At 54.0% G+C, this 27930-nt stretch overlaps 1 protein-coding gene across 3 annotated transcripts in view; it reads right to left on the reverse strand.

Annotated features, from left to right (window-relative positions):
* ADCY3 (adenylate cyclase 3) overlaps positions 1-27930 on the reverse strand; it is a 67123-nt gene that overhangs the window by 28580 nt on the left and 10613 nt on the right. For all 3 annotated transcript variants that reach the window (XM_055120945.1, XM_055120947.1, XM_055120946.1), the window contains exon 3: positions 5271-5420. In XM_055120945.1, the coding sequence (XP_054976920.1) occupies positions 5271-5420 (150 nt within the window). The remainder of the gene's footprint in view (positions 1-5270; positions 5421-27930) is intronic.

Consider the following 27930-nt stretch of genomic DNA (forward strand, 5'->3'; position numbering starts at 1 on the left):
ACGTTGCTAGAGAAACCATGGAAGGCATGGGATAATGGAGTGGAACACCGTGAAAGGCTGACGGTAACAATACAGCAATCTAGAAATGCAATAGCACGGTGAGTAGGGTGTTTGCCTTGTACGTGGCCAACCAGGTTTTGATTCCTCTGCCCTCTCGGAGAGCCCGGCAAGCTACCCAGAGTATCCCACCCGCACGGCATACCCTGGCAAGCTCCCCATGGCGTATTCGATATGCCAAAAACAGTAACAACAAGTCTCACAATAGAGACGTTACTGGTGCCCGCTCAAGCAAATCGATGAACAACGGGATGGCAGTGCTACAGTGCTACAGAACTCAACATCCAACAAAACTGGTTTCCAAAGTGGAGAGCAAGAAAAGGACAATGCCAGTCAGGAAGAAGGTTTAGCGTCAGCACCTGGGCATGCAAAGTAACACTACAGGAAATAAGACAGAAGCCCAGAAATGAAGAAGGAAGGAGAGCAACTGAAGATGCAAACTGGGCAAAGGTCGCTGACAACTCATTATGGGAGACTCTCACAGTAATGTCTTATCCAACGGAAAATACAAGTCTAGCTAAAACACATCAAAATAGCCAGTGTGTATGTGGTGGGGGTGGAGCGAGTGCCGCCTGGGTCTCACATTAGAGTGCAAGAGGTGATATCTGCAGGAGGGAAAATGTGTCACTGACGCATTGATCTCAGCTTGGAAAAGCATTCTGCTAGCTCATGAAATAGGCACGTAGAAAACACTGCTCCAAGGTGATCGCATAAAAATAAATAAATAAGCTGATCGCCTGGGCGTGGGGACAGAGCTGGAGTGGGAAGGCAGATTTCTACATGTGCAAGGGCACGAGCTCATCCCTGGGCCTCTGAGTACTTACTGGGGTGGTTCTGGTGACCCCCCAATCATCACCTCTGGGCTTGTGCTGGGCTCAGGAACTGCTAGATGTGCACACCCACCCCATTTAAAAACTGATCACCTGAAAGTTTAAAAATGCAGTTCCAGGGGGCTGGAGTGATAGCACAGCGGGTAGGGCGTTTGCCTTGCATGCAGCCGACCCAGGTTCAATTCCCAGCTTCCCATATGGTCCCCTGAGCACCACTAGGAGTGATTCCTGAGTGCAAAGCCACAAGTAACCCCTGAGCATCGCCGGGTGTGACCCAAAAAAGCAAACAAACAAACAAAAAAATGCAGTTCCAGCAAAATTTAACAAGCTAAAATTGTACAGAATATGTATGTCCTCTGACCCCTGTAGAGTTAAACTTCAAATTAAATAATAATAATAATAATGTGCACTGTAGCACTGTCGTCCTATTATTCATCAATTTGTTCGAGCAGCTACCAGTGAGACTTGTTACTGTTTTTGGCATATCGAATACGCCCCGGGTAGTTTGCCAGGCTCTAACTGTGCGGGCGGGATACTCTCGGTAGCTTGCTGGGCTCTCCGAGAGGGAAATAATAAAGGAAATAATAATGTGCATAATAAAGGAAATAATAATGTGCATCTTTACAAATTCCAGACTATTGGAAATAAATGAATATGAATATACTCTTATTCCATGGATCAAATGCATCATAATAAAAATTAGAAAATATTTTTAACTAAATGAATATATCAAAAGGTGTGGCTCAAAACCAAAATAATGTAAAGAAAGAAACCCTTAACTTTAAAAGCATGCTTTTGAAAACAAGTTGTGAATATTATTTAAGGTCCATTTCAAGAAGATAAAAAGGATTATCAAATTAAGCCCAAAGGAAAAAAAACAACTAAACTAAAATCATAAATTAATTATAGAGACATACAAAAAAAGGGTAATTCAGGGGAAATATTAGTTAACTAGACAGATGAAGAAAAATTAAAACTAAGGTACAAATTACCAATATTAGAAATGTAATTAACAGCACCCTTAAACAAATTAAAAAAAACTTTTTTAATTAAAAATTTTTAACTTAAAACATATTTTAAGCTAAAAATATGTTTTAAGTTAAAAAATTAAAACTAAAGACACAAATTACCAATATTGTAATGATACTGAACAGTGCCCATAAACAATAAAAAGGAAAAGAAGATTCAAACACTGCGTCCAAAATTTGAAGATGTGACAACAGGAAATAAGTTTCTGGGAAAAAAAAAAAAAAACCTTTCCAAACACAGACAAAAAGAAACACTATCTTCTATGTTTGGAGGAAACTGAATCTGCTTGTAAAACAACTCCAGTCCCTGGGGCTTCGCTAGTGAATTCCTGTCAGCAGCTAAGGGGTTTCCAACCCTCCCAACTAACTCTTCCAGGGGTGAAAGCAGAAACACTTTCTCTGATTTTTTCCTGAGCTGCATAACCAGACCCCCCGAACCTCTCCAGGCTATGGACAGAACATCCAAACCCAAGAAGATCATGGGACAGTCACACATGTCTTGAGGAAAGCACACGGAAACTGAGGGGCCAGAGCAATAGTACAGCGGGCAGGACGCTGGCCTGGCGCCAGGCCATCCTGCGTTGGACTCCCCGCATCCCATATGGTCCCCGGAGCCTCCAGAAGCTCAGAGCCGGGAGTAGGCCCTAAGCACCGCCAGATACCAAAAGCAATGAGCAAACTGAAACACGGGCTGCAGGGTGGGGCAGGGTAGAGCAATGCTGAGGTGGTGATTATAGTTCGTCTCTGGGCTCCAGGGCTGAGCGCATGCCTTGCCTGTTCCATCCCCGGCACCGAGCAGGCTGAGGGCTGCCAGGAGCGCCCTGGTGTCTGCAGCCCCTGAGGACTCCAGAGCCCTCATGGAGAACCGCTTACCGAACAGTGCTTTTCTGCCCTTCTCACTCCCAGAGACACACACACTGGTCCCATCTGCGCTGAGGTTTTATCATCTCCATTAAGGGAAACTGAGGCCCAAAGATGTGAAGAAACTAGCTTAAGGTCACCCTCAGGCCAGCGCCCACACAGTACTTTACAGGCCCACCTCTGTGTGCCCGCAAGGCTGGGGTGTAGATCCCTGCACCCCATGGACCCCACTTGGACCTCTCGCCCGGGACCAGTGTGCGCTGTCCCTGCAACCCGGGAGCCGAGGCAGAGGAGCTGCAGTGCCCACGGGGGCAGCCCCAGGGTCAGGCGCCAGGCTCCCTGGAGCATGTGGCGCTGGGAGACAGAAAGTGGGTCTCGGGGCTAGAGCAATAGCACAGCGGGTAGGGCGTTTGCCTTGCACGCGGCCGACCCGGGTTCGATTCCCAGCATCCCATATGGTTCCCTGAGCACCGCCAGGGGTAATTCCTGAGTGCAGAGCCAGGAGCAACCCCTGTGCATCACCGGGTGTGACCCAAAAAGAAAAAACAAAAACCTACCTTTCCCAGCTCTCACACAAAAGGCGGAGAAGCCCAGGGCGGCCTCCACAGTGCAGAGGCCAAAGGCCAAGAGGCAGAAGACACGATGCCGCAAAAGGGGCCTCAGCAGCCGGTCCCAGGGAATTCCTACAGTCACAGTCAGCAACCCAGAAACTGCAGGGGATGGCCGAGAAGGGCCCCGTGTGGAGGCAGGGCCCGGCCTGGTCACAGCGCGGGCCTGGAGCTGGCCCTCCTGAAAGGTGTCTCTGTTTTGCTTTGTTATTTGGCTGCCAGAGATCAAACCCAAGAGCTCATAGACGCAAAGCGTTTGCTGTACTCTGAGCGGCACCACTGACCACAGCCTTGTGAGGAGCAGGGTCCAAACCCCAGCTCGGAAGATTCTAGACTGCGTCAGGGCAGGAGAAAAACCTCCCCAGGACAGAGAAAGCGAAGTGACTTTCAAGAGCACCACCTAGACAGGAGGCTGCCCATGGACTGCCCCCGCCCCCCATGCCAGTGTGGAGCCCCAGAGCACGCCCCTCACCCCAAACTGGTGCCACCCACCCGAGAGGCGGGGTCTCTGAAAACGGCCACTGCAATGAGCCCAGAGCCAAGCCCAGCACTGACGGCCAACGCCAAGCTCCGGGCGCCCGCTGAGAGGCCGGTGCTTTCAGGCTATGGGGGTCTGTCCACCAAGGATGGAACCCCCGCAGATTAGGGGGGAGGGGAGCGCGGGATTTCTAGGGAAAACGCTTCGGCGACTCTGTGGCCCCAGGCTGTTGAAAAGACTGAGTCACGTGAGCTGGGGAGGAGGCTGGGCTGGAGGGGCGCCAGGCAGCAGGCAGAGGGGACAGCTGGGCACACCTCCAGATGGAAGCGTGCACGCAGCGGGTGGGGGGTCCCCGGGGACCGGGTTAGCTGTGCAACTCAGGACGAGGAAGAGGAGGAGGCAGCCCCAGGAACAAGGGACACTCCTGAGGCGGCGGGGTGGGGCTGACGACGGCCCCCCCAGGAACCCTTGTGTGTGTCAGGGGCAGGGAAGCTCAGCTCAGGGCCCAGAGCAGCTGTGACCAGTCACGGGACAGTAAAGGGGGACAGAGGGAGGTGGAGGCCAAACTCCCCCGGACACCCATAGAGAAAAAGCCTAGAAGCTTTTTAGTTGGAACAGAGGGAGGCTCCAGGCTTCAAAGGCAATGCTTGCATGCTTTCTCTTTCTCTCTTTCTCTCCTTCTCTCCTTCTCTCCTCTCATTCTTTCTTTTTTCTTTCTTTCTTTCTTTCTTTCTTTCTTTCTTTCTTTCTTTCTTTCTTTCTTTCTTTCTTTCTTTCCTTCTTTCCTTCTTTCCTTCCTTCTTTCTTCCTTTCTTAAAAAGGATGTAGCTTTATTTATTTTTTGCTTTGTGGGTCACACCCTGCGATGCTCAGGGGTTACTCCTGGCTCTGCACTCAGGAATTACTCCTGGCAGTGCTCAGGGAACCATATGGAGTGCCAGAGATGGAACCTGGGTTGGTTGTGTCGGCCCCTCTTCCTTCTGTCTTTCCTTCCTTCCTTCCTTCCTTCCTTCCTTCCTTCCTTCCTTCCTTCCTTCCTTCCTTCCTTCCTTCCTTTCTTTCTTTTTTGCTTTTGGAGTCACACCCATTGGTGCTCAGGAATTACTTGTGGCTCTACACTCAGGAATTACTCCTGGTGGTGCTCAGAGGACCATACAAGATGCTGCGGACCAAACCCGGGTCAACCGAATGCAAGGCAAACACCCTACTTACTGTACTTCCCTTCCTTCTTTCAGCAGAAGCTTCTAGAAGTTAGGAGAAGCCCTGTGACAGTGAAGCAGTGAAAGACTCTGTGGTCACATCAGAGCTGGCGCCGGAACCCCCGCACTGGCTGGAGCCCCGCACTGCCCCGAGCGCCCTCCCCCGTCAGACCCCTCCTGGCCTGCCGTGGCCCAGCCAGGCAACTGACCTGCTGCTGGCTCTGCTCCTCCAGGTTCATCTTCACCTCCAGCGACTGGCGGGCCTCCAGGAAGGCCTTGCGGTGCTTGCGGTCAGCCATGTAGTAGGACATGATGCCCACGATGATGGCGCCGAGGTATAGGAAGACGTTGGCCAGGATCTGTTCCGAGAGGGGCAGAGGACACGGGTGAGTGCCATGCAGGGGGGGCAGGCACCGACCCGACCCAACCCCGGGTGTGGGGGGGGTCTGTATCCTGACGGAAGGCTGGGGGCCCCCTGCCCTGGATGGACGCCCACCCCCCCAGGTCAGGATGGCCGGTCTCCCTCCTGCCTGACTCGGGAGCTGCCCATGCTGGTCCGTCCCAGCCGGGAGGCCTGTGCACCCGCTCTGCCGGCATCCATTCACTCTGTCCACTCATCCACTGACTCAACCACCTGCTCCGTGCGCTCTACTGAGGGGCTCTTAGGAGCTGTGCTGACCGACTGCCGCACACAGTGGACACAGCGGCCAGAAAAAAAAACCTGCAGGTCACGAGAGACATCTCAGGAGCCCTGGAGAGCTGCTTCTGCAGCCACATGCTTCCAGGTTTCTGGACTCGCATGGACCTTCCGGCCAACCCCATGCACCAGGAGGTGGGCAGGGAAGGGGTGGGCAGTGCAGTGCAGGCGGTGGGGCCAGGATCCGGGTGTCAGGGGAGGAGCTGACCACTGACTGTCCTGCGAGCTCAGAGCTTCGGCACAAAGGGCTTCATGGGCAAGGACAGGCAGGCCACGGGGTGAGGCGGTTCAGGGGACAGGAAAGCTGTGGGAAGTGACCGTGATATGCGGCCAGCTGCTCCAACAGGAATAGGGGCGGGTTCTGGTACTCGCTGTCCCAGTGCTCTTGGTTATACCCGACCCTCTCTTTGTTTCACGGGGCCAAGGGCTGCCAACCCCAGCAGAGAGCTGGGGTAGCAGCGGGCCTGGTCACTGGTGGGGAATGAGTGAGTGGGTGAGCTGTCCCTAGGGGTGGGAGGGCAGCCCCAGCCACCCCCACCCCATTCCCCAGCACAAGAAGCCGTCCATGGACGGGCAGCGGGGTGGGGATTGCACACTGATGGCCGACCAGTGGGATGGCCACACGGCAAAGAGTCTCACAGGGGGCTGGAGTGATAGCGCAGCGGGGAGGGCATTTGCCTTGCATGTGGCCGACCCGGGTTCGATTCCCAGCATCTCGTATGGTCCCCCGAGCACCGCCAGGAGTAATTCCTGAGTGCAGAGCTAGGAGTAACCCCTGAGCATGGTTGGGTGTGACCCAAAAGCAAAAAAAAAAAAACCAAAAAAAAGTCTCACAGGCCACATGGGGTCAAACCCAGCCAGCCTGCGGTTCCCAGGCTCCAGGTCACCTTCCGGCAGGGGCGCCGCACGTGGAACCCCACGTGCAGGATCGGGTCCACCCGGGTTGGCACATGGTCTGGATTCTGGGAGGGCGGGGACGGGGGAGGTGGCACTCAGATGCACAGGTCGCTGGGCCCCACACTTCGCACCCGTCAGGATGGTCCATGTGCACTGCCAAAGCCCACCTGGGCATCACCCTGGCCAGGCCTGAGCCCGGAGCGCGGGTGCTCCCCCTACCCCAAACACGGGGATGTCGGGGCAGGCTCGGCCAAGTGCAGGGGGTTGAGCGGGTCAGGAATTCCCAACGGGTGTTCCCACCAGGCCTGAGAAACTCCGGCAGAGTTCCAGCCAATCAACTTGGCTTTGGGTCCAGCGAGGACCAATAGCATCCTGGCTAGGCGCGGCCAGGGCGGGGCTTGCAATCACACACTCCATCCCCCGTACATGTACATCCCCCGTACATGGGGGATGGAGTGTGTGACTCAGGGTTCCGAGTCCCAGTGGGGCTCGGGGTTCAAATCTGCACGTCCTGCACACCAGGCATGCGCTCCAGCCCCCTGAGCTCGCTCCTGGCTCCAGGAACCGAGCGTGCTTGTAAAGGACCCACCCAACCGTCACCCCCTGCACTCCTGCCAGCCCTGGGCTCTGGGGCCGCCTCTCAGGAGCCCATGACCCCAAGCGCTCAGCATCTGGCAGGGAAGCAGGGGGAACCGATCCATCTGGAAGCCCCGCTGGTCCCTCTGGTCCAGAGAAGCTGCGCTGCCCCAGGCTGGCCAAGAGCGTCACTGCCTCCAGCTCTGAACACCCACCCTAAGCTCCCAGCGCGGGGAGGGGGGCAAACAGCTGGGTCAGGCACCTCGGGGGTCACGTGGGTTCTGCAGGCCCCTCCCCTAGCAGGAAATCCCCTCCCTCCTCCCAGGTTGCCCCCCTCTTTCTAAACCACTGTCCCCGGATGGGGGAGGGGCGGCATGACACTACTCAGGGCTCCCCCAGCTCTCTGAACTTATCTCAGATGGACCCAGGGGTCAGGGTCACCCCAACCTCTCTCTCCAAAGAGCCAGACTGTTGCCCCAGTCTCAGGAGCCAGTCTGAGGGGGGTGCCCTGGGGGCGGAGCAGGCTGCTGCGGAGCCCCACCCCCCACCACCCCCACTCCTGGGCGGGGGTGGCGGGGGGGGGGGGGGGGGGGGTGAGGGGTGGGGGATGGGGGGTGGTCCCTGGGGAGGTCCTGGAGATGATGAACGGTCCAGCTGGCTTCACCCTACTGGGTGCTCATGCCCCAGGTGGCCCCAGTGAGTCCCCTCTCCCCGTCTCCTGGCCTGGACTCCCAGCCCGGGGCACATCACCCCTGGGAGCTCCCCACTTCCACCCCCGCCACAGCTGCAAAGTTGTTCACGAGTGGGGTTCCGTCATACAATGATTCTAACAACTGCCTCTTCACCAGTGTTCATTTCTCATTACCAGTGTCCCGTTTACTTTCTCTTCCACTCCCAACCTCTCCACTCCTCTCATCTCTCCTCTCTCTCTCCTCTCTCTCCTCTTTCTCCTCTCTCCTCTCCTCTCTCTTCTCTCTCCTCTCTCTCTCCTCTCTCATCTCTCTCCTCTTCTCTTTCTGTCTCCCTCTCTCTTCTCTCTCCTCTCTCATCTCTCTTCTTTCTCTCTCATCTCTCCTCTTCTTTCTCTTTCCCTCTCTTCTCTCTCCTCTCTCATCTCTTCTTTCTCTCTCTCCTCTCTCTCCTTTCTCTCTCTCCTCTCTCATCTCTCTCCTTTCTCTCCTCTCTCATGTCTCTTCTTTCTCCTCTCTCTCTCTCTCTCTCTCTCTCTCTCTCTCTCTCTCCCCCTCTCCTCTTGGGCATTACCATTTGCAGTCCAGGTACTGGAAGGTTATCGTGTCCCTTTGCCTACTCTGAGCTCCGAGCACTCACTTCATGTCCAGAGCGATCATTTCCAGCCATCACAGTCATCATGGCCCCTTCTCTGTCCTAACGGCCCCCTCCCCTGACTTGTGACAAGCTCCCAACTGTGGTCCAGCCCTCCTGGCCCTGTTTCTGTCCTGGCTCACAGTCTCATACTCTGTTTTTAATACCCCCAGGGAGCTCTTCGCCGGCCTCCTCCCGGACTGTTAGGGGCAGGTGACAGCCTGTGACCCTCCAGCAGGTAATGGGAACACAAACGAGAGGACAAGGGCCCCACGGTCATCCCTGGGACCAGGCGCCTTCAATCCTACTTCAAGGCACTCTCAGTTGTCACAGGCCCACTCCCCACCCCCCTTCTCCAGAGAGAGGCTTTAGCTGGAATTTAAGCTGCCAGGAGGGCACCAGCTGCGGCCCATGGGCAGAGCCACTGGTGCTGGGGTCAGCAACGGAGCTGCACCCTTCCCCAAACTCCAACCCGCACCTAAAGGGCAGCCTTTAGCTCCTGCCTCGACTGCCAGCAGGTCCCTGTTTTGCATATTTGATCAGTGTCTGTGAGTCTCCCTTAGCAAACTGATGTGCTCTTCAACTGTGCTCGGAAGGAGGGGGTTTTCAGAAGGCAGAGGGTGAGGTGCTTGCCTTGCAGACAGCCAACCCCAGGTCAATCCCGGGCACCCCCTCTGGTCCCCCGAGCCCAGCCAGGAGTGATCGCTGAGTGCAGAGCCAGGAGTAAGCCCTGGGCCCCCACGTGTGCCCTCCGCAAAGGGAGTGGTCTTCACCCTGTGATGCAAGGCGGGAGGTGACCGTGCCCGTCAGACACGCTGGGCACGGCTGGTGGGGCAACGGGGCCCAGAAAGAGTGCCCTCCCCCGCCCCTCCCCCCTGGCACAGCCCGGTGCTACGAATGGGACGCAGTCTGCAGGGTCTGTGGGGGCCTCTCACCCACCTGTACTCCCATGCGGGGTTCAGGTTCACCCCAGTTCTGAACAGAACTGATCTCTGCACCCCCGGTTGCTTTCCTGCACCCCAGACCCCTGTCCTCCCCCGGCCCTGGCCCCTCTCTCAGATGGGTGCCTAGCAGGTGGCACTGCCTCTTTCGCACCCTCCGTCCCCGCACCACCCAGGAAAGGTCTGGCACTGTGACCCCACACACACTTCAGCCCTGGGCAGTGGCCAGAGATGGAATCAGCACCCCAGACCCAGCACTGATGGCCTCCACCCTCAGATCACTGCCCCGTCCCACGTACCCCAATTCTCCCCCGGCCACCTGCCCCCTCCCAGCAGCAGAGAGGAACGGGGCCCAGTGGCCCCCGAGGATCTTAACGGTCAGAGCAGCATGGGGGACAGCGCAGGACACAGCCCGAGGGTAAGGCAGGGCACACAGAAGGGAGCGGGCTGGGGGTGGCGGGGTCACCCTCCCTGGGAGCTCTGGGGTGCTCACGAGAGGGCCGTGGAGAGACTGCCCCCCATCACCAGGAGGGCCGTGTGAGGGCCCCCAATAGAGGGTAAGAATGGACGTGGGCAGCTGACGGTCCCACTTCCATGGGTGGCCCAGGCCCAGACACTGGACCCCCCCACCCCGGACCCCCCATTCACCGAGGCTGAGTGAGCAGCCGGGCCGGGGCCGGGGCCTCTTCTCAGGCTGTTTCAACACAACTATTCTTTCCATAGCGTGAAGACTGGGTTTACTTTATTTTGTGAAGAAAGGTAGTTTTCGTTAAAATGTATTTGGAAAGGTGTGAGAGAGCGGGGGAGTGTTCGAGAGAGAACACGGGCCTCTCCGGGGTGGAAATAAACAAGCAGAGATGCGGGTTCCAGGGAGACAGCAGGGGAGAGAGTGTTCAGGGGAGAGCGCCGGCTTGGGGGCGAAGTCTCTGCTCTGCTTTTTGTGCCACACTCAGCAGTGCTCAGGGCGTAGCTCCTGTCGCTGCTCGGGGCCCCGGGTCGGCCACACGCAAGGCAAGCACCCCGGGGCCCGTGCTGCCTCTGCGGCCCTGACAAGATTGTTTTTTTTTCATTATTTATTTTTTGTTTTGGGGGCCACACCTGGCTGTGCTCAGGGCTTACTCCTGGGTCTGTGCTCAGGGATCCCTCCTGGCAGGGATGCGGGGGCCATCTGGGGTGCCAGGGATGAACCCCAGGTCAGCTCTGTGTAAGGCAGATGCCCTACTCACTGTACTGTCTCTCTAGCCCCGAATGATGTTTAAGTAAGGAGGAGGAGAGGGAGCCGGTGTCCGCAGCGGGCCAGCGCTGGGAGATGCATTCTGCACCCTACGGCAGCCGGGAAAGCACAGTGTCCCGAACTCAGAAATGCAGGGTGACAGACCCATTCCCTACCCGCACTAACTGTCGGGGGTGGGGGGAACACAGGGTTGGGGGCTGGGCTTTAAAACGAAGTCACTCCTGGTTGAAGAAACTTTGGTACATCTATACAATGGAATACTATGCAGCTGTTAGAAAAAATGAGGTCATGAAATTTGCATATAAGTGGATCAGCATGGAAAGTATCATGCTAAGTGAAATGAGTCAGAAAGAAAGAGACAGACATAGAAAGATTGCACTCATCTGTGAAATATAGAATAACAGAGTAGGAGACTAACACCCAAGAGTAGTAGAAATAAGTACCAGGAGGTTGACTCCATGGCTTGGAGGCTGGTCTCTCATTCTGGGCAACTCAGAGAAGGGAACACCTAGTAAAATGTGGTCAGAGGTCATACGGGGGAGGGGTGACACATGCTGAATGTAGACTAGAGACTGAACACAATGGCCACTCAACACCTTTATTGCAAACCACAACACCTAATCAGAGAGAGAGAACGAAAGGGAATACCCTGCCATAGTGGCAGTGTGGGGTGGGGGGAGACGGGACTGGGGAGGGTGGGAGGGACGCTGGGTTTACTGGTGGTGGAGAATGGGCACTGGTGAAGGGATGGGTTCTCGAACTTTGTATGGGGGGAAACATGAGCACAAAATGTATAAATCTGTAACTGTACCCTCACGGTGATTCACTAATTAAAAATAAAAATAAATAAATAAATAAATAAATAAATAAAATAATAAAAAATAAATAAAACGAAGTCACTCCCGGGGAGAGAGACTAACCCTCCCTGTGGGCTCACCCGACCTGCGGATTCCAGAACTGGGTGCAGGAAGCGAAGGGACGCAGCCCTGGGTGCCGTGAGACCGCAGGGCTTCTGTTCATTAGAACCAACTCGGCTGTTTTGGAAAACAATCACCCGGGAGACGGGGAGCAGCAAGAAGCAGGGGAGAGACACCTCCGGGGGCAACCGGCCTTCCTGGGGCGGCTGGAGCCTGGGGCAGCCCCACCTCACCGTGCTGCAGAACTGGGGGGCTCCGGGGATGCATGAGGGGCGACAGCTGGTGGCACAGTCCCTCCCCTCGGGGACCTGCCTTCCTCCCCCTGCCCTGTCCCTGAGTCTGGCACCGGTGCCACACCGAGATTCTAAGCAACAGCCGCGGGCACGGGGTGCGGCACGGGTGTGTCCTGGAAGAGTTTAATCTCCTTCCGGGGGCAGGAGGGCAAATGCACCGAGAATCGGGGCGCTTCGGGGTCTCCCGAGACCCTGCAGGGTCATCATCTACCTCTCATCTGGCAGAAGGGACCAGAGCCCAGAGCTCCCGTAAACAGCTCTGACGCCCCTTCCCCGGAGCTGGGGGCTCCCATCCCTGCATCCCATCCCCTCTGCTGAGCGGGGATGAGGGTGCGCCAAAGCGGGGCAGGAGCCCAGGACCCAGCAAGGAGTCGGAGCATCCAGGCAGGTGGGAAAGGCAGAGCTGTGCCCACAGCGATGGCCCTGGGGCTGCTCCAGGCACCTCCCCACAGATGGGCCTTCGCAGCGTCTCGCCTGGTCCCCACCCAGGATCTCTGCAAAAGAGACTCTCTCCCGAAATCAAGACGCTCCCCGCTGCTCAGCACTCTCCCTCCCAGGGGCTCCGCCAGGGCCTGAGGGGTTGACAAGAACAGCTGCTCGGGCTGGGCCCTGCACAGCCCCTCCAGCCCCCAGAGCATGCCAGCCTGGCCACTGGGCTCCCCTATCCCTCCTGGTTCCTGTCGGACTGGCACCCGCCGGGCCACTCCAGCCACAGAGATGGGCCACTGTCCAACCTCAAGCGAAGTGTCACTTCTGGACTCAAAGGCTCGAAACTGATCCTCCTCCCAAGAAGGTGCAGGGGCGCAGATTGCTGGCTCTTCAGCCTCTCTCAGGAAATTAAGTTGCTGTGACTATCAGGGTCCAGCTCCAAGCCCCCGAGAGCACGGTGCCCGCACGCAGGCAGGCAGAGATGCAGTGAATCCCCCTTAGCCCAGGCTGGTGCTGGCACTGAGCAGACTAGGGCTGAGAAGGTTGGACGCGTCACGCCCACACGGGGCACCATCTTAGCGCACCAACAGCCCTGGCCCGGAGACTCCCAACTGGATCCCAAAATGGATTAGTGCCATGCAGAGATGTCTCTGGAACCCAATCATTTACAATCTAGAAATTTACACTTACAATCACGGCCGTGCGAGCTCTCATGATATTCAAAATGAGCAATGGGAAATAAATTATCCAGCGTCTGCCCCTGGCAGGTAGGCTTGAATGGGAAATTTCGAGCAAAACATAATGCCCCAAGTTAGAGAGAGAGTAGAGGCAGGGTGGAGACTGGGATGTAGGTGGTAGAAAATGTGCACTGGTGGAGGGATGGGTGTTCCACCATTGTATGGCTGTAACTCAAACATGAAAGCTTTGTAACTGTATCTCACGGTGATACAATTAAAAAATAAAGCAATGTGGAGTTCATGCCCAATTCAATCAGCTCAATCAGTGGCTGAACAAATAGCAGTACTCCTACATTACTTAAAAAAGAGAGAGAAAAAGAAAGTTGAATGGTTAAGGTTCTATTACAGCTGACAAAGAAGAAGCATGGAATTCGACAATGCCAGAGAAATGCATGTAATGTGCATGTCAACGCTGCTTCAATTTGAGAAACAAGAAAAATAGGGGCCGGAGAGATAGTACAGTGGTTAGGGTGCTTGTCTTGCACGTGACCAAACTGGGTTCAATCCCCAGCATCACATCTGGTTGCCTGAGCACAGAGCCAGGAGAGATCCCTGAGCACAGAGCCAAGAGGAGGCCCTGAGCACAGTCAAGTGTGGCCCAAACGCCAAAAGAAAAGAAAAAGAGACACTCAAGTCATTGTCTTGAGGTGGCAGACACCTAGAATGAGTTTATCAGGAACAGAAAGGATCACATTTGAGTACAGGAAAAAGTGACAGAGGAGATGGGGGTCACTGGTTGAGGCTGGGGGACGCGAGCCTGGGACCCAACTCTCCCCCTGTGGATGTGTGTCTGGCACCCGACATCACTGGGCCTATCTGGAAAGGGAGGCAGAGAGCCTCTATCCCGGGAGGGTCCCAGCAGCCTCCACACCCGACCTGACCGTGCAAGGGGCCCACACCACAGCCCCTGAAGCACACGGCCACTCAATAAATGACATGCTGCCTGCAGTTATTCTCTCTGTCGTCTGGTGAAGACAGGCAGAGAAGAAAGGGACAATCCCAGGTGACAGCATGATGAGGATGCTCAACAAGCCCACAGAAACGATGGCTCAGGTGTCAGCAAAGCACAAGGGCCAAGAGTTCAAATAAACTACTGCTGTCAGAAATGACAAAAATAAAGAACATGGTAGGTGATATAAAAGTCAGTACAAGGGGCTGGAGCGATAGCACAGCAGCTAGGTTGTTTGCCTTGCACATGGCAGACCCAGGTTCGATTCCCAGCATCCCATATGGTCCCCTGAATACCACCAGGAGTGGTTCCTGAGTGCAGAGCCAGGATTAACCCCTGTGCATTGCCAGGTGTGACCCAAGAAGAAAATAAATAAATAAATAAATAAAGTCAATACAAGCTGTGAACAGCAGAATAACAGAAGCTGAGCAAAATATGAGAAGGTAGAAACCACCAGGAAATAGCAGAAAGTGAAAAGGGTTTGAAAGGAAAAGAACAGCATGCCAGAGAACCATGGAATGAGTTCAAGAGGAACAATCCGAGAATCATCCGAGTCCCTGAAGAACAGGAAGTCCAGCGCGAGGAAGACACATTAGAGAAATTGTAGATACGAATTTCCTAGAGTGAAGGATTACAGACACCCAGATTCAAGAGGCCAGAAGGGTCCCAGTGAAACAAACTCAATTCCCAAAAACTTCCAAAACACATTGTACTCAAAATGACAAAATCCAAAGATAAAGACAGAGTATTGAAAACAGAAAGATCAAAAAAGGAACTTGCACACAAAGGAAAGCCCATGAGATGTACAGCAGATCTACCAAAAGAAACCCTGTGAGCCAGTATGAACAGATAAGTCAAAAACTCAATAAGAGGGGCCAGAGCAATAGCACAGCGGGTAGGGCGTTTGCCTTGCACGCAGCCGACCTGGGTTCGATCCCCGGCATTCCATATGGTCCCCCAAGCACCGCCAGGAGTAATTCCTGAGTGAAAAGCCAGGAGTAACCCCTGTACATTGCTGGGTGTGACCCAAAAAGCAAAAAAAAAAAAAACTCAATAAGAAAAACACCTGAGTAAGAACACTCGATGCAGCTAGATTATCATTCATATTTGAAGGAAGTAGACAGAGCTTCACAGACATTCAACAGCTTAGGGAACTCTTAGCCTTGAAACCAGTTTTGCAAGAAGTGTTAAAAGTGTCCGATACTTCTGTATCGGACAGGACAAACTTCCCAACTGAATATGTCACTCACTAATGGCGCATATGGATACGACTAGATTAAGTATCCTAGCTTGCTAAAGGATTTTATACATTTTCAACAATAAATCAACGCCTCCCATTGGTTAAAATCACTTAGCAATCAATGATCACAAACTGACTTTATTGATTTATTTTCTGATAATTCCATCTGCCATCCCTTTAAGTTTTGTGGGAGCAAGTAATATGAAATCAATTTGTTATGTGCCTGCCACAGAAAGGAACCTGGGGACACTGGTGGACAGAGGGGGACACTGGTGATGAGACTGGTGTTGGCACATTCGATGCCTGAACCAACTCTACTATGAAAAACTTTGTAAACCACAGTGTCGTAATCAAACTTTAATGTTAAAAAAGAAAGATAAAATAAGCCATGAACAAATAGATGGAGCCCGTTGGCTGGGGCATACACAAAGCTGTCCCTTGGGGACAGCCTTCTTCTTCCCGTTGGCATCTGGAGTCACACACAGCCAGTGGCACCTGGCAAGGGGGGGGCTGGCAGAAGAGCAAAGTTTCTTTTTCACCGAGGCGCTCTCCCTGCTAGGCGCCGAAAGCCAGAGAGAAAGAAGGAGGGGCTGGCGGAGCCCCCCAATCCCACCGGGCCACGTGGGCGCCAAACAAGGTCTGGGGAACCTCGCTGAGTGTCACAATTAAAAAGGCCTAGAAATGCCTCTGAGCTCCGGGAATGTGTATCTCATCCACTCAATCTCGGCCCCAGGTTGGGGGACGAATGAGTGTATGAGCCAAAGCCCAGCAAACCCAGACGCTGGGTCAGTGGCTTTCCAGCTTTCACACCTGCACACTGGCCCCAGGTCACAGGCCAAAACCCACTTGCAGTCATGAGTTCCTAGTCTGGGGTTTCTGAGCCAGGAGTGTTAGCACTGCGGTGTGTGCACTGCATACTCCATGAATGCGGTAAGTAGGAGCCGTGACTTGCTGTAGAAAGCCGTTACTAGCACCAGGGCAAGAGACGCACGGGACTCGGTCTGGAGAAAGGCTCAGGGCCTCTGTGCACTCGGAGGCGCCAATCCTCTCCATCTCCGCCTGGTCACCTGCCCGGAAGCTTCCCAGAGCACTGCCTGTTGGGCTTGGATGGAGGCTTCCAACCCCAGGTGTGGCTGCTAGAATCACTGGGTCCTCTTCCCAGGCTTGTTTTCCTCTGTCCATTGATTCTCTGCCCTTTGTCTTCTGATCCTTGGGTCACGATGCCTCCGAGCCCTCCTAGACTCCCAGGGCCACACCCATGGCGATGGTGAAGAACTGTTCATGCAGGTTTGTGCGATCTTCATTCAGCCCGGTTCCCTGGTTTCCAATTCCGATTCTGATGTCCAGGGTGTGGGTTCCACGCCCCTGCCCTAGAGCCCCTCCATCTGGAGTATGCCTCTAAGAGAACCCCGATTTCTCTCCTCCCTTCTCCCCGGCCACCAAATCTGTCCAAAGCACCAGCTGGGGAGACACAACTGCCCCAGATCTTCAGACAAGGCCTGGCACAGCACCCAACAGCCTCAGCCTCTGCCTTCCTGGTCAGCTTTGTGAAATGCAGGACTCGGGAACCATGGGGTACAGCCACGTGGGCAAAGGGAGCAACTCAGTATCATGCCCTGGGATGACCGGAAGCCAGGCCACCACACCCACTGTGTCCCATTACTCAGTGCCAGCCCCTGCCACACTGGCCTCTCTGTATGGTCTGAGAAGCTAGTTTAAGTGGATGTTGATTTCAATTTTCAACTGTTGGTAATTAAAAAAAAAAATTTAAATCATGCAAGATGCAATTACCCCCAGTGGTTTTTTTGTGGGTTCCATAGAATTTTGTTTTTACATCAATGATACTGTGAGATAAAGAGTTTCGCTCTCCATATCTATATGATTTTTTTCTTGCTTTATTGCACTTGTTGCATTTTTGCACTTCTCGCTTTATTGCATTTCAAATACTAAGGTGAAAGAATTGATGATAATGGACAGGACCAACCACATAATACAGTAGCCTAGGACAAAGTGAACATGAAGGTCGCCTTATTCAAAAGCTCTCCTCAGTAGTTTGATTTATGATGGGAATTTTTATTTACTATTTAGCACTGCTCTAATAAAACTTTTATGTTACATGAACTTTTACCATATATCCTTATATAAAATTGTGTTATGCCAGCTTTAAAGTCAAGTACAGAAGCATTTAATTTACATGTAGAACCACTAAAATGAAATAATTAGCATTTCATGCCTCATATGTATATAAGTCTGTTTATATATTTCACTCTTAACCAAACAACAGGAATGAGTAACTGACTCAGCTGTTTATTCCACTTCTTAATTCTGCACTCTCTGCCTCAGCTTTCTAACACTGGGGGAAAAAGGTCCTGTGGTTCCTCCTACACTTCCCTTTGCATTCTGATGCATGAAATCAGAATTAATTCAATCAATAAGGGGAAATGACATGAGTGAGACATGACGGAGTTCCTTGGGTGCGCACATTTTGCTACTACCTCCATTTGGCATTGAGGCAAGTTCTAATTTGCACAGAAAGCATGACCTCTTGGGGCGGATTGGACTTCCCTGGAGTCAGAGATGCAACATATTTATTTTGTAGCTGCTTTGCATCTTGCTAAATGTCCAGGCATTGTGGGTTCTCCAGAATTTTGTGCTGAAGGCAGAGGGGGTGGGGGGAACTGCAATACTACATGTATGGAAAAGGGAGTAATCAAGAAGGGCAGGCATGTGTCTTTACACGTTTCCTCTGCAGATGTGTGTGCTCTGCTATCCCAGCAGACTTTGATTCTATAACACAAGGCCCGAGTCAAAGCTATAAGGAATATCAAGTTGGCACAAGTGCCCCAAAAGCTAATCCTACTGAGGAAAAATTCACATTTTCACCATTCAATATGACAGAGTTTTCACTGACTCACATACTTGGGAGTGAAATACCAAGCTTCTATTCCCAGTTTGCTGAGATTTTATCATAGATGAACACTAACTTTGTTAAATCCCTTTTCCTGCATTTGATCATTTATTGAAAGGATGAAAGGATCATATGGATTTTCCTTTTTTTTCTTTTTTTCTTTTTGGATCACACCCGGCGTTGCACAGGGGTTACTCCTGGCTTTGCACTCAGGAATTACTCCTGGCAGTGCTCAGTGGACCATATGGGATGCTGGAAATCGAACCCAGGTCGGCCGCATACAAGGTAAAAGCCTTACCTGCTGTACTATCCTGGATTTTCCTTCTTAATCTACTAATGAGCTGAATTACATTAAGTCTGACAACTCTGCAAAAATGTCTACCTGACCATTTTTGTATTATTCTTTTTATATACTGCCAAGTGTTACTTGCTAATATTTGTATAGAAGAGTTCTGCATACATAATGGGAATATTAATTTGTAGTTTTTATGTATTTTTCTAGCTTTAATATTATGGCAATGCTGGTGTTATAAAATGATGTGGGAAAATGTTCCCTCTTCTATTTTCACGCAATTTGTGTAGAATATTTACATTATTTCATTCTTAAATATTTGTGGAAATCAGCATTGAAGTTACTGGGTCTGCAGTTTTCTTTGGGCAAGTTTTTTAACTGCAGATTCAACTCCAGATTCAATTCTCAAATAAAATGGCCAATTTACTCTTCACAACATTGTCTTATTCTGTCAATATTGGTACTCTTGCTGCTGTTTTCATTCCTGGTATTTATAACTTGAATCCTCCCTCAAATTCCTCCCATCTAGCTAGAGGTCTGTCAATTTTTTTGAAGTCTATCAATTTTAATAACCTTTTCAAAGAAACAGTTTTGGGTTTACTGATTTATTTTTGTCTATTACTTTCTTTTCTTTTTGTCTTTTTTAAAAATCACTTTCTACTCCTAGATTTAATTTTTCTAGTTAAGGTAGAAAAACAGATCATTGATTTTCAGATCTTTTTCTTTCTTTTTTCTTTTTTTCTGGTTTTTGGGCCACACTGACCCAATGGCACTCAGGGCTTATTCCTGACTCTGTACTCAGGGTTTACTCCTGGTGGGGTTCAGGTGACTGTATTCGGTACCATGAATCGAATCTGGGTCAGTCACCCACTTGCGAGGCAGGCACCCTACCTTCCACACTAATGCTCCAGCCCCTGTCATTTCCCATCTTAGTGCCACTTTATCTGTGCCCCACAAATTTTGCTACACTGTATTTTCATTTAATCCGACACATTTTCTTTTTTCTTTCTTTCTTTTTTTTTTTTTTTTTTGCTTTTTGGGTCACACCCAGCAATGCTCAGGAGTTACTCCTGGCTTTGCACTCAGGAATTGCTCCTGGCAGTGCTTGCCGGACCATATGGGATGCCGGGGATCGAACCCGTGTTGGCCGCGTGCAAGGCAAATGCCCTACCCGCTGTGCTATCGCTCCGGCCCCTAATCCGGCACATTTTCTAATGTCTCTGGTCATTTCTGTCTTGACACTGGGTTATCATGGCACATACTTTTTTTGTTCCATCCAAAAAAATTTGGGGATTTCAAGATACATTTATCTCTACTTTAACTTTTTGTCAGAGGAAAATATGCTTTTTATGATTTTAGTCCCTCAGAATGCACTGACTCTTCCATGAGGGCCCGGCAGACTGTCTTCATGAGTGTTTCAGGGCACTTGACGCAAAGCACGTGGCTCTTCGGGGACACGCTCTGCAGCATCACCGTCCCGCTGCCTCGCTGGGTTCTCAGGGTTCTAACTAGCACGGAGCTTACTCGTCTCCCCAACAACTGAGGATGGGGTGTTCCAGTCTACAAACACACATTCCCGGGGCCCGGGGCGCTCTTCTTTTCAATTCTATTTTGCTTCAAGTGTTTTGAAACGCCATTACTAGGTGCGTGTGTATTCGGGATTATGATTTCTTTGGTAACCAGCCCTCTGAGTCCCATCAGGAGCGACCCACGAGCACAGAGCCAGGAGTCAGCCCTGAACACCTCTGAGCATGGCCCAAACCCTCCCCACAAAAGATCCATAGGTCACCTTTGCTTTTCAAGGGTGTTTATGTTGGGCGTGGAATTGCAGGATGGGTCGTGAAAAAATTGCTTTTGTTCTTCGTTTATTTGTTTGTTTGGGGGCCACACCGGACAATGCTCAGGGGTCACTCCAGGCTCTACACTCAGCAATTACTCCTGGTGGTGCTCAGCGGACCATATGGGATGCTGGGGATCCAACCCAAGTCAGCTACATGCAAGGCAAGCGCCTTCCCCGCTGGGCTATCGCTATGTACCCCCCAAATTGAGTATTTCATTTCTCTTCTCTTTTGCCTTGAAAAATTTCCAGTCCCTTGTACTGTCCTTCTTTGTGCATCTCTGCGTGATGTGAGGCGTCCTTGTCTTCTCCCCTCTGTTGTCTCTCCCCCACCTTCCCACCCGGTCCCTACTGTCTCTCTCCCTTGTTGCTTCCATTAGTTTCTCTTTACTGCCAGTACTAAGCATCTTCATTGTGGTGTCCCTGGGTATGATTCTCTTTGTTTTTTATTGACACCGGGGGCCTCCACGGCAGTGCTCACGGGACCATGCAGGGCCAGGATGTCCTGTCCGCAGGGCCCTGTGCCCACAGTCCTCGAACTGTCTTCCCTGTCCCAGACTCTCCATCTTCTCTTCCCGGTTATGGGAAGCTTCCAGAACTGCGGGCTTCAGGCTCTCACCCCATCTCACCCATCTTTCTAGCATCTTCTTTCTGTTTTCCTGTGACTCCACAGCATGCAGCCAACGTCGTTCGTACAGCTCCCGGCCCTTCATTCACCTTCCCATCTTCCAGCTCAAAGGCCAGTTCTCCAGGACACCTCTCGCCCCCCCGTTCGGCAGCCAGTGCCCCGGCCCTGCCCTCACCCAGAGCTGGAATCCCGTTTCTCTTCACGCCCGGCTCCGACGGCCCCACCACGAGCCCGTCCTCCCGGAGCGGAGGGGTCGTTCTCGCCGTGCTCCCGTGGGTCTTGTTATCACAGAGGGTCCTTGAGACTTTGGGGTCGGGCTCGCATCATCTTGGGACATGCCCCAGGATCAGAGCCCAGAGGAGGGAAGGAAGTGGACCCCGTGATCTCTGTGACAGAGGGAGAGGCTGACGACACAGCGCCAGCCCGAGCCGGCCTCTCCCTGGGAGAAGTGAGCACTGGGTCAGTCAGGCAGGAGCTCCTTCCGCCACACAGGGGACACGGGCCACTGGATGCAGCCAGAGGAAACAGTCCTGGAGGACCCGCTTCACATGTGCCGGCTTCTTCACGACGCTTCTTATGCATCCAGGGGAAATCTTCCAGTCTTGAACTTCCCTTTTAATATTTTAGATTTTAGGCCACCCTTGGTGGTGCTCAGGAGCTACTGACTTCATGTTCGGCGGGGGGCACCCCGTGGTGCTTGAGGGACCAAGTGGGGTTGGGGATGAAACCTGGGCTCCCTCGTGCAACGCCTGCACGCAGGCCCCGAGCTGGTGCCGTGTGACGCGACCCAGGTCCTCCCACGGAGATAACCAAGCTCAGTGGGAGCGACGGTCACCCCGACCCTGCGCCCACCGGGGAGCACCGTCTGAACCCGGCTGGGTGCCCTGGCCAGAGGACAGAGAGAGGCAGCCCCGCGCAGGCGGGGGCAGGAGGGTGCCCCAGCCTCCCGCCCAGTCTCCTCTGCAGCTGCCCCCACCCCTTCTGCCCTTCTTGTTTGTCTCTTGGGCCTCACCCAGCGGAGCTAGGGGCAACTCCTGGCTCTGTGCTCGGGGGTCGTGCAGGGGGGTCATGCCGTGTTGGCAGCACACGGACTCAGCAGTATCCCCCAGCCCCCCGAGAGGCTTAGCATTCCAGGGACGCTCTCCTCTCAACGGCTCTGACAGCCTCACCTCCAGCCTGCAGGGGCCTCCAAATAGCCCCCCAAATAGTCCTTCCTGTTGCCCGGACAGGGGCTGGCAGGGGAGCTGCCCCCAGCCTGCGCTTCCCCGCAGAGTGAGGATGGAGGGGCTGAGGGCACCCACACCTGCCCAGGGCTGTGGAGAAGTCACCGGCTCTTGCTGATCTGGATAAATTTACAGAAACCATCCCCAACCTCTGCGGTGCCTCTCCTCCCTTACATACGCAAATCCAGAAAGTTCTGCTGGTGTTCCCACCAAGCATCCATGGGAAGGGGGAGAAAGAGGGCGCTTTGTTCACCCTCTTACCTGGGTCGGGCTATTCCTCACACAGAGGCGTGCCGAATCAGTCTTCGCATCTGTCTGTAGGAAGGGGCCTGGCTCCCAGGAGGCAGGCGTGAGGGCAATATCCCGGCAGTAACTGCCGGCTAAGGACTATTTTCCAGGCTTTCCATAGTGAACACATTTGTTACTTTTCTAGTAGGCTGAACCCCGTGGCATGAGATGGTCAGGAACCGGCAGGTGTTGGGCGAGGCTGGGCAGTGGCCGTTTCGTGTCGCTCGACCTAATCAGTGAGCAACTGATCTTCAACAAGAATGATGGGCTAGTCCCTGCGGCCAGAGCACCAGGACAGCGAAAGGCCATTAGCCTTGCACGCAGCCAACCCGGGTTCAATCCCTGGCATCCCATTTGGTCCCTGCGCACCACCAGGAGTGGAGAGTACCCTGTCATCCACAACCAAGAAATCTCCAATCAGAGCCACAGCACTGCTGTCTTGGGGGGGAAGGGGGCCTGCAGGGCTCCGGGGCAGGGAGAGGTCAGCACTCCAGGCCAGAGAAGGAATCCAGGCACCGGAAGGCCCAGAAACCACGTCCCCTGGGGATTTGAAGAAATAGGAGTCTGGGGGGCAGGGGGCAAGAAGGCCAAGTACCGGAAATAGACAAGGCTGATGGGCGTGACCTCCGGATGAAACTAGCACCAGGACAGGACACACAAACGAATCTCGAACCCAAGCAGCTTGCTGCAGAGACGGCCCTGGAGTTTGCAATAGGCCGTTTCCGCTGGGCTGCTCCAGACGGGGGCAGGTGCCGTCCCTCCGCCTGCCCTCCAGGAGCTCCGGTGGCCGCCATTCTCTAGAAGTCATCGACAAGCTCCAGGTACAAGTGGCGGTGGCGGCAAACGCCAGGCCTCACGGGACAGGGGAAGATCGGGCCCTTCTCCTTCCCCCCTCCCGGATGGGACTCCGAGATGACGCCGTATCCAGCCACCGTTTACTTAAGCTCCCACAAGGCCATGATCCAGAGACACACAAACGAATCTCGGACCCGAGCAACTTGCTGCAGTGATCTCTTTAGACCCAAATTATTGAAATTTTAGAATTCCTAGACATTATATTGTATCCATAATAAGCAATACAAAACGGGTTGTCTAGCATTGCCCTTTCGGCAGGTTTGAGTGGTGGTGGGACTGGGCTCGAAATAGCGAGGGTAACTAAAGTAGAGAAAGAGAGTACTGTGCAAATTGTCTGCGACACAGGCAGGGGGAGGTGTGGAATGGGTGGGGGGGTGGTGGGCAGCGGGGGGCGGGGGGGCGGATATTGGGGATCTTGGTAGTGGAAAACGTGCACTGGTGGGATGGGTGTCTGATGACTGTATAACTGAAGCTCAAACATGAAAGCTTTGTTTCTGTACCTCACGGTGAATCAACTAAAGATATTTTTTTAAAAAGAAACTAGGACCAGGACAGAAGCGCCCAAGAATAGATAGGGCACACACCAATATGGAAGTCCCAGATGTCCTCATTACCCCGATCCAGCCCAGCCCCTTGTAAAATGAGGGCCCACCTTCACGTCCAGCAGTGCCCCCACCCACCTCCAAAATAACCTCCCTTGCCCATCTGCTCCACCCAGCAAGGCTTCCTGGCTGCAGCCCCCCCAACCCCACTCAGACAGCGGCTGCGCATCTCACTGAGATCAGCAAAGCCCAAAGAGACAGAGCACGGGCAGCGAAAGTTCCAGGAAAAGTAACTACTTGGTAATTATTTGATAAAAGCAAGTCGATAAAAATAAAGGGCTGCAGTGGAGGTGGGCAGGACACGAGTCGGAATCTGGCCCCTGAGGGTGAACAGAGATGCATCTGGGACCGATTTCCCCTAAGCGTCGTTCCCTCCTCCCCTTCCCCGAGCAGTTGCCAGTGCTGCTCCTGCACTCCGGAGATTGCGCCCAGGCATTGGGGACCCCCAAAGGGGCTGCACAGGACAGGTGTGGGTCATATTCCCAGTCAGACGCCCTACCAGGAAGCCACACTCCAGGTCCCAAAACGGTTTCCAAGTCTCCCCCGAAGAGGAGACTGAAATCGTTGCTGCTGTCTCCCAGACACGGGAACCTGAGCCAAAGCGCTTAGCCTTGGGGAGGAGACAAGCAGAACGCTTCCGGCTAGAATAAACGTGAACTTGCTACATCTTCAAGTCTCCGCATAGGTACCACTTTTACTGACTCAAAAGGAGATGGCTCCACGCTGGAGCCCAGCACCCCAGCACCCCCCAGGCACTGTCAGGAGTGACCGCTGAGCCCTGAGCACTGAGCCAAAGCCCCATGGCTCACCCAGAAAAGTCTACTGAGTTTTCATATGTGAAAAGCAAGGTGCCGGGACGGGAGCAATAGCACAGCGGGGAGGGAGTTTGCCTTGCACGCGGTAGACCTTGGTTCGATTCCCAGCATCCCATATGGTCCCCTGAGCACCGCCAGGAGTAATTCCTGAGTGCAGAGCCAGGAGTAACCCCTGTGCACCGCTGGGTGTGACCCAAAAAGCAAAAAAAAAAAAAGGCAGGGGGCTGGAGCAACAGCACAGTGGGTAGGGCATTTGCCTTGCACGCGGCCAACCCGGTTTCAATTCCCAGCATCTCATATGGTCCCCTGAGCACTGCCAGGAGTAACTCCTGAATGCAGAGCCAGGAGTAAGCCCTGAGTACCACTGGATGTGACCCAAAACAAACAAAACAAAACATAAAGCACCCATATAAAGTGGTATTATGAAGGTTGACTGTCTCCTACATACATGTGATCACACGTAGTCACAATCCAGAATATCCCCCTCACCTCAGAATGTGCCCTGGGATTTGCCTGGGGACCCAGTTCTCCCCCCCACGCCCCAGACCCTGTACCCTGCTGTGCTCGGCCGCTGGTCACTCCCGCCACCCAGTCCAAGCTTCCGTTCCCTCTGCAGGGGGCAGAGAATTCACCCTTTCTCATGTGTCGTGTGGGGTCTGACACAGCGGTGTATCGGGGTGACAAGGCGCCTGCACCCAGCTCAGAGGCCACTCAGGGAAACGCACCCCGAAAATACAGTCCCCTGTCCTGGCCCCACCCTTGCCACTGTCACTGCCCCCTCCTGTCCCCATTTCTCCTCCACCTTCCTGTTTCCAAGGACAGGCAGAGCCGAGAAAGGGCTCCTGGCTCGGCTGAGGCCTGAACAGCTGCCCACGCTCAGAGGCACGGGAGGGGCGCGTGGCTGAGCACGGAGGCTATCCTGAGGGCATGCAGAAAGGGGGGCAGGGTGGAGGTGCGGAGGGAACCCCCACCCCGAGGTATCTGCATGCTGGACGATGAGGCACCATCTCCCACACCCACTCGCTGCCCTCTAAATCCAGCGCTAAGTCCTGCGGGTCACAGGCCCTGGGGAAGAGGAACGAGGGGAGTGGCAGAGGGGACACCCCACCCCTTGGTAACCCTTGACCCCCATAACAGAAGCTCCTGGAAGACTAACGTGACATCCCTCAGGTCCAAATTATCCCACTCTCCACTGTGTCTCCAGCCTGCCTGGCTCTCCAAAAGGCGACGAAAAGTCGCAGTGTGAAGACCACCTGGTGCCACGTGCCACGTGCCAGGCAAAGGCCCTGTCCTCACGGGGCGCCAGCCCAGAAGCACGGGTCTTAGTTAGAAGTCGCCCCAAGGGCTGTCGACTCCAACAGCAAAGGTGATGGGGGGTGGGGATGGGAATGAACGGCCGGTGCAGCCCACCCAGCCCTCCAGATGCCAGGACGCAGCAGCCCCCCTGTGCACCCCGACTCTTGGCCCAAGCCACTCTGATCCCTGCCATCACCGCCAGCGGGACGGCCGGGGTGCCCAGCACCTCTGTGGTGCTCTGTCCTGACCACTGGGAGGGCACAGCCTCTCTGACTGACCCGGGGTGCGCAGACAGGAAGCAGAGCTCAGACAGGACCAAGTCACAAACAGGGCGTCACGTGGCAGGGTCTGGCTGCACCGAGCCCCTTCCTGAGTGAGCAACGCCACAGGCGCCTTGGGGCGAGACGAGGCACGATGGGAGTGGGAAGGAGGGAACCTGCTCCCTCAAGGGGCCACCGCACAGGGCCCCTCTGCTGAAACAGATGCCCAGGCCCGGGGTCAGGGAGAAGCATCGTCTCCAGCGGCTGGCTCCAGCCCCACGAAGATCCGCCGAGCTGAGCCAGGGCATCGGTGCCACCCTGCCACCTGGGTGCCAGGAAGGCGGTCTCCAGCTGACAGACCCACCCAGCCCTGGGAAAGCAGCTGGAGGGTCAGCAACAGCTGACCTGGGGTCAGGTCCCGACGGGCCCAGGCGAGGCCCATTCCCTGACCCCCAACCCCCAGCCTCGGGGAAGTACCGATTTGGCTTCTTAGGAATTTGCAGTTAATTGGTATCAAATGACTGGGGGGTTTGGGGGGCGGATGGGACATAGAATAGGTTGTCCCCCTCCCTGGTACCAGGGCTTCAGCATATTCAGCCTCTTTCTTTCCTTTTTTTGTTTTTTTGTTTTTGCTTTTTCGGCCATACCCAGTGGTGCTCAGGGAACCCAGCTCTGTACTCAAGAACCACTCCTGGCAGTGCTCTAAGGACTATCGGCCATGCCGGGGCTCGAACCTGGGTCGGCTGCGTACAAGGCAAGGGCCTTAGCCACTGTACTACCACTCGGGCTCCTCGGCCTCTTTCTCAATCTTATTTATTTTTTAACTAGGGTATACAAGGGCTACTCCTGGCTCTGTGCTCACGAGCAGCATCGGGCACTGAACAGGGATCAGCGGCATGCAAGATAAGTACCTACCCACTGCACTGTCTCTTCAGCCCTCGGTCAGTCTCTTAATGCCCTTGGGGAAAGAGCTCCCCCTGGCAGAGACCGGCCACCACAGAGAATCCCAGGCAGCTGCCCTCGCCTTCCTACCCGTAGGGCTCAGCTGGCACCAGGCCCTGTGACACGTGACCAACAGACCCCAACCAAGGCCGCCCAGGGCGCTCTGAAGGCGGGTGAAGGCAGGGCGGATGAGTCATGCCATTCTCCAGTGTTCCTGAGGTGAGGTGAGGAAAGGCCTCAGTACAACGCAAGCAAATGTCTTAGGAACCAAAGAGGGATCCTGCTGGAGGAACAGCTGAAAACGTGATGCGAGCAGGAGGCAGGCCTTGCCAGGAGGGGAAAGGAGAGGGAGGCGGCCAGCGGGCTGGGGTGATGAATAAATGATAATAAGTAAATGAAGTAGAATGATGAATTAATCACGAGGAACCACAAATGCCCACAGGAAAGGTTCAGCTCAGCCTGGTACAGTTAGCCAAAAACATCTTACACAGCCATTAAAATTGATGAGCGCAGGGACCGGAGAGGTGGTACCGCGGGCGGGGGGGGCACTTGCCCTGCACATGGTGAACCCAGCTACAATCCCCAGCACCCCCTATGGTCTCCTGAGCCCTGCCAGGAGTGAACCTGAGTTCAGAATCAGGAGTGAGCCCTGAGCACTGCTAGGTGTGACCCAAAACTCCCCATCCCCCT

The sequence above is a fragment of the Sorex araneus genome, chromosome X (genome assembly GCF_027595985.1).
Source record: "Sorex araneus isolate mSorAra2 chromosome X, mSorAra2.pri, whole genome shotgun sequence".
Lineage (NCBI taxonomy): Eukaryota > Metazoa > Chordata > Mammalia > Eulipotyphla > Soricidae > Sorex > Sorex araneus.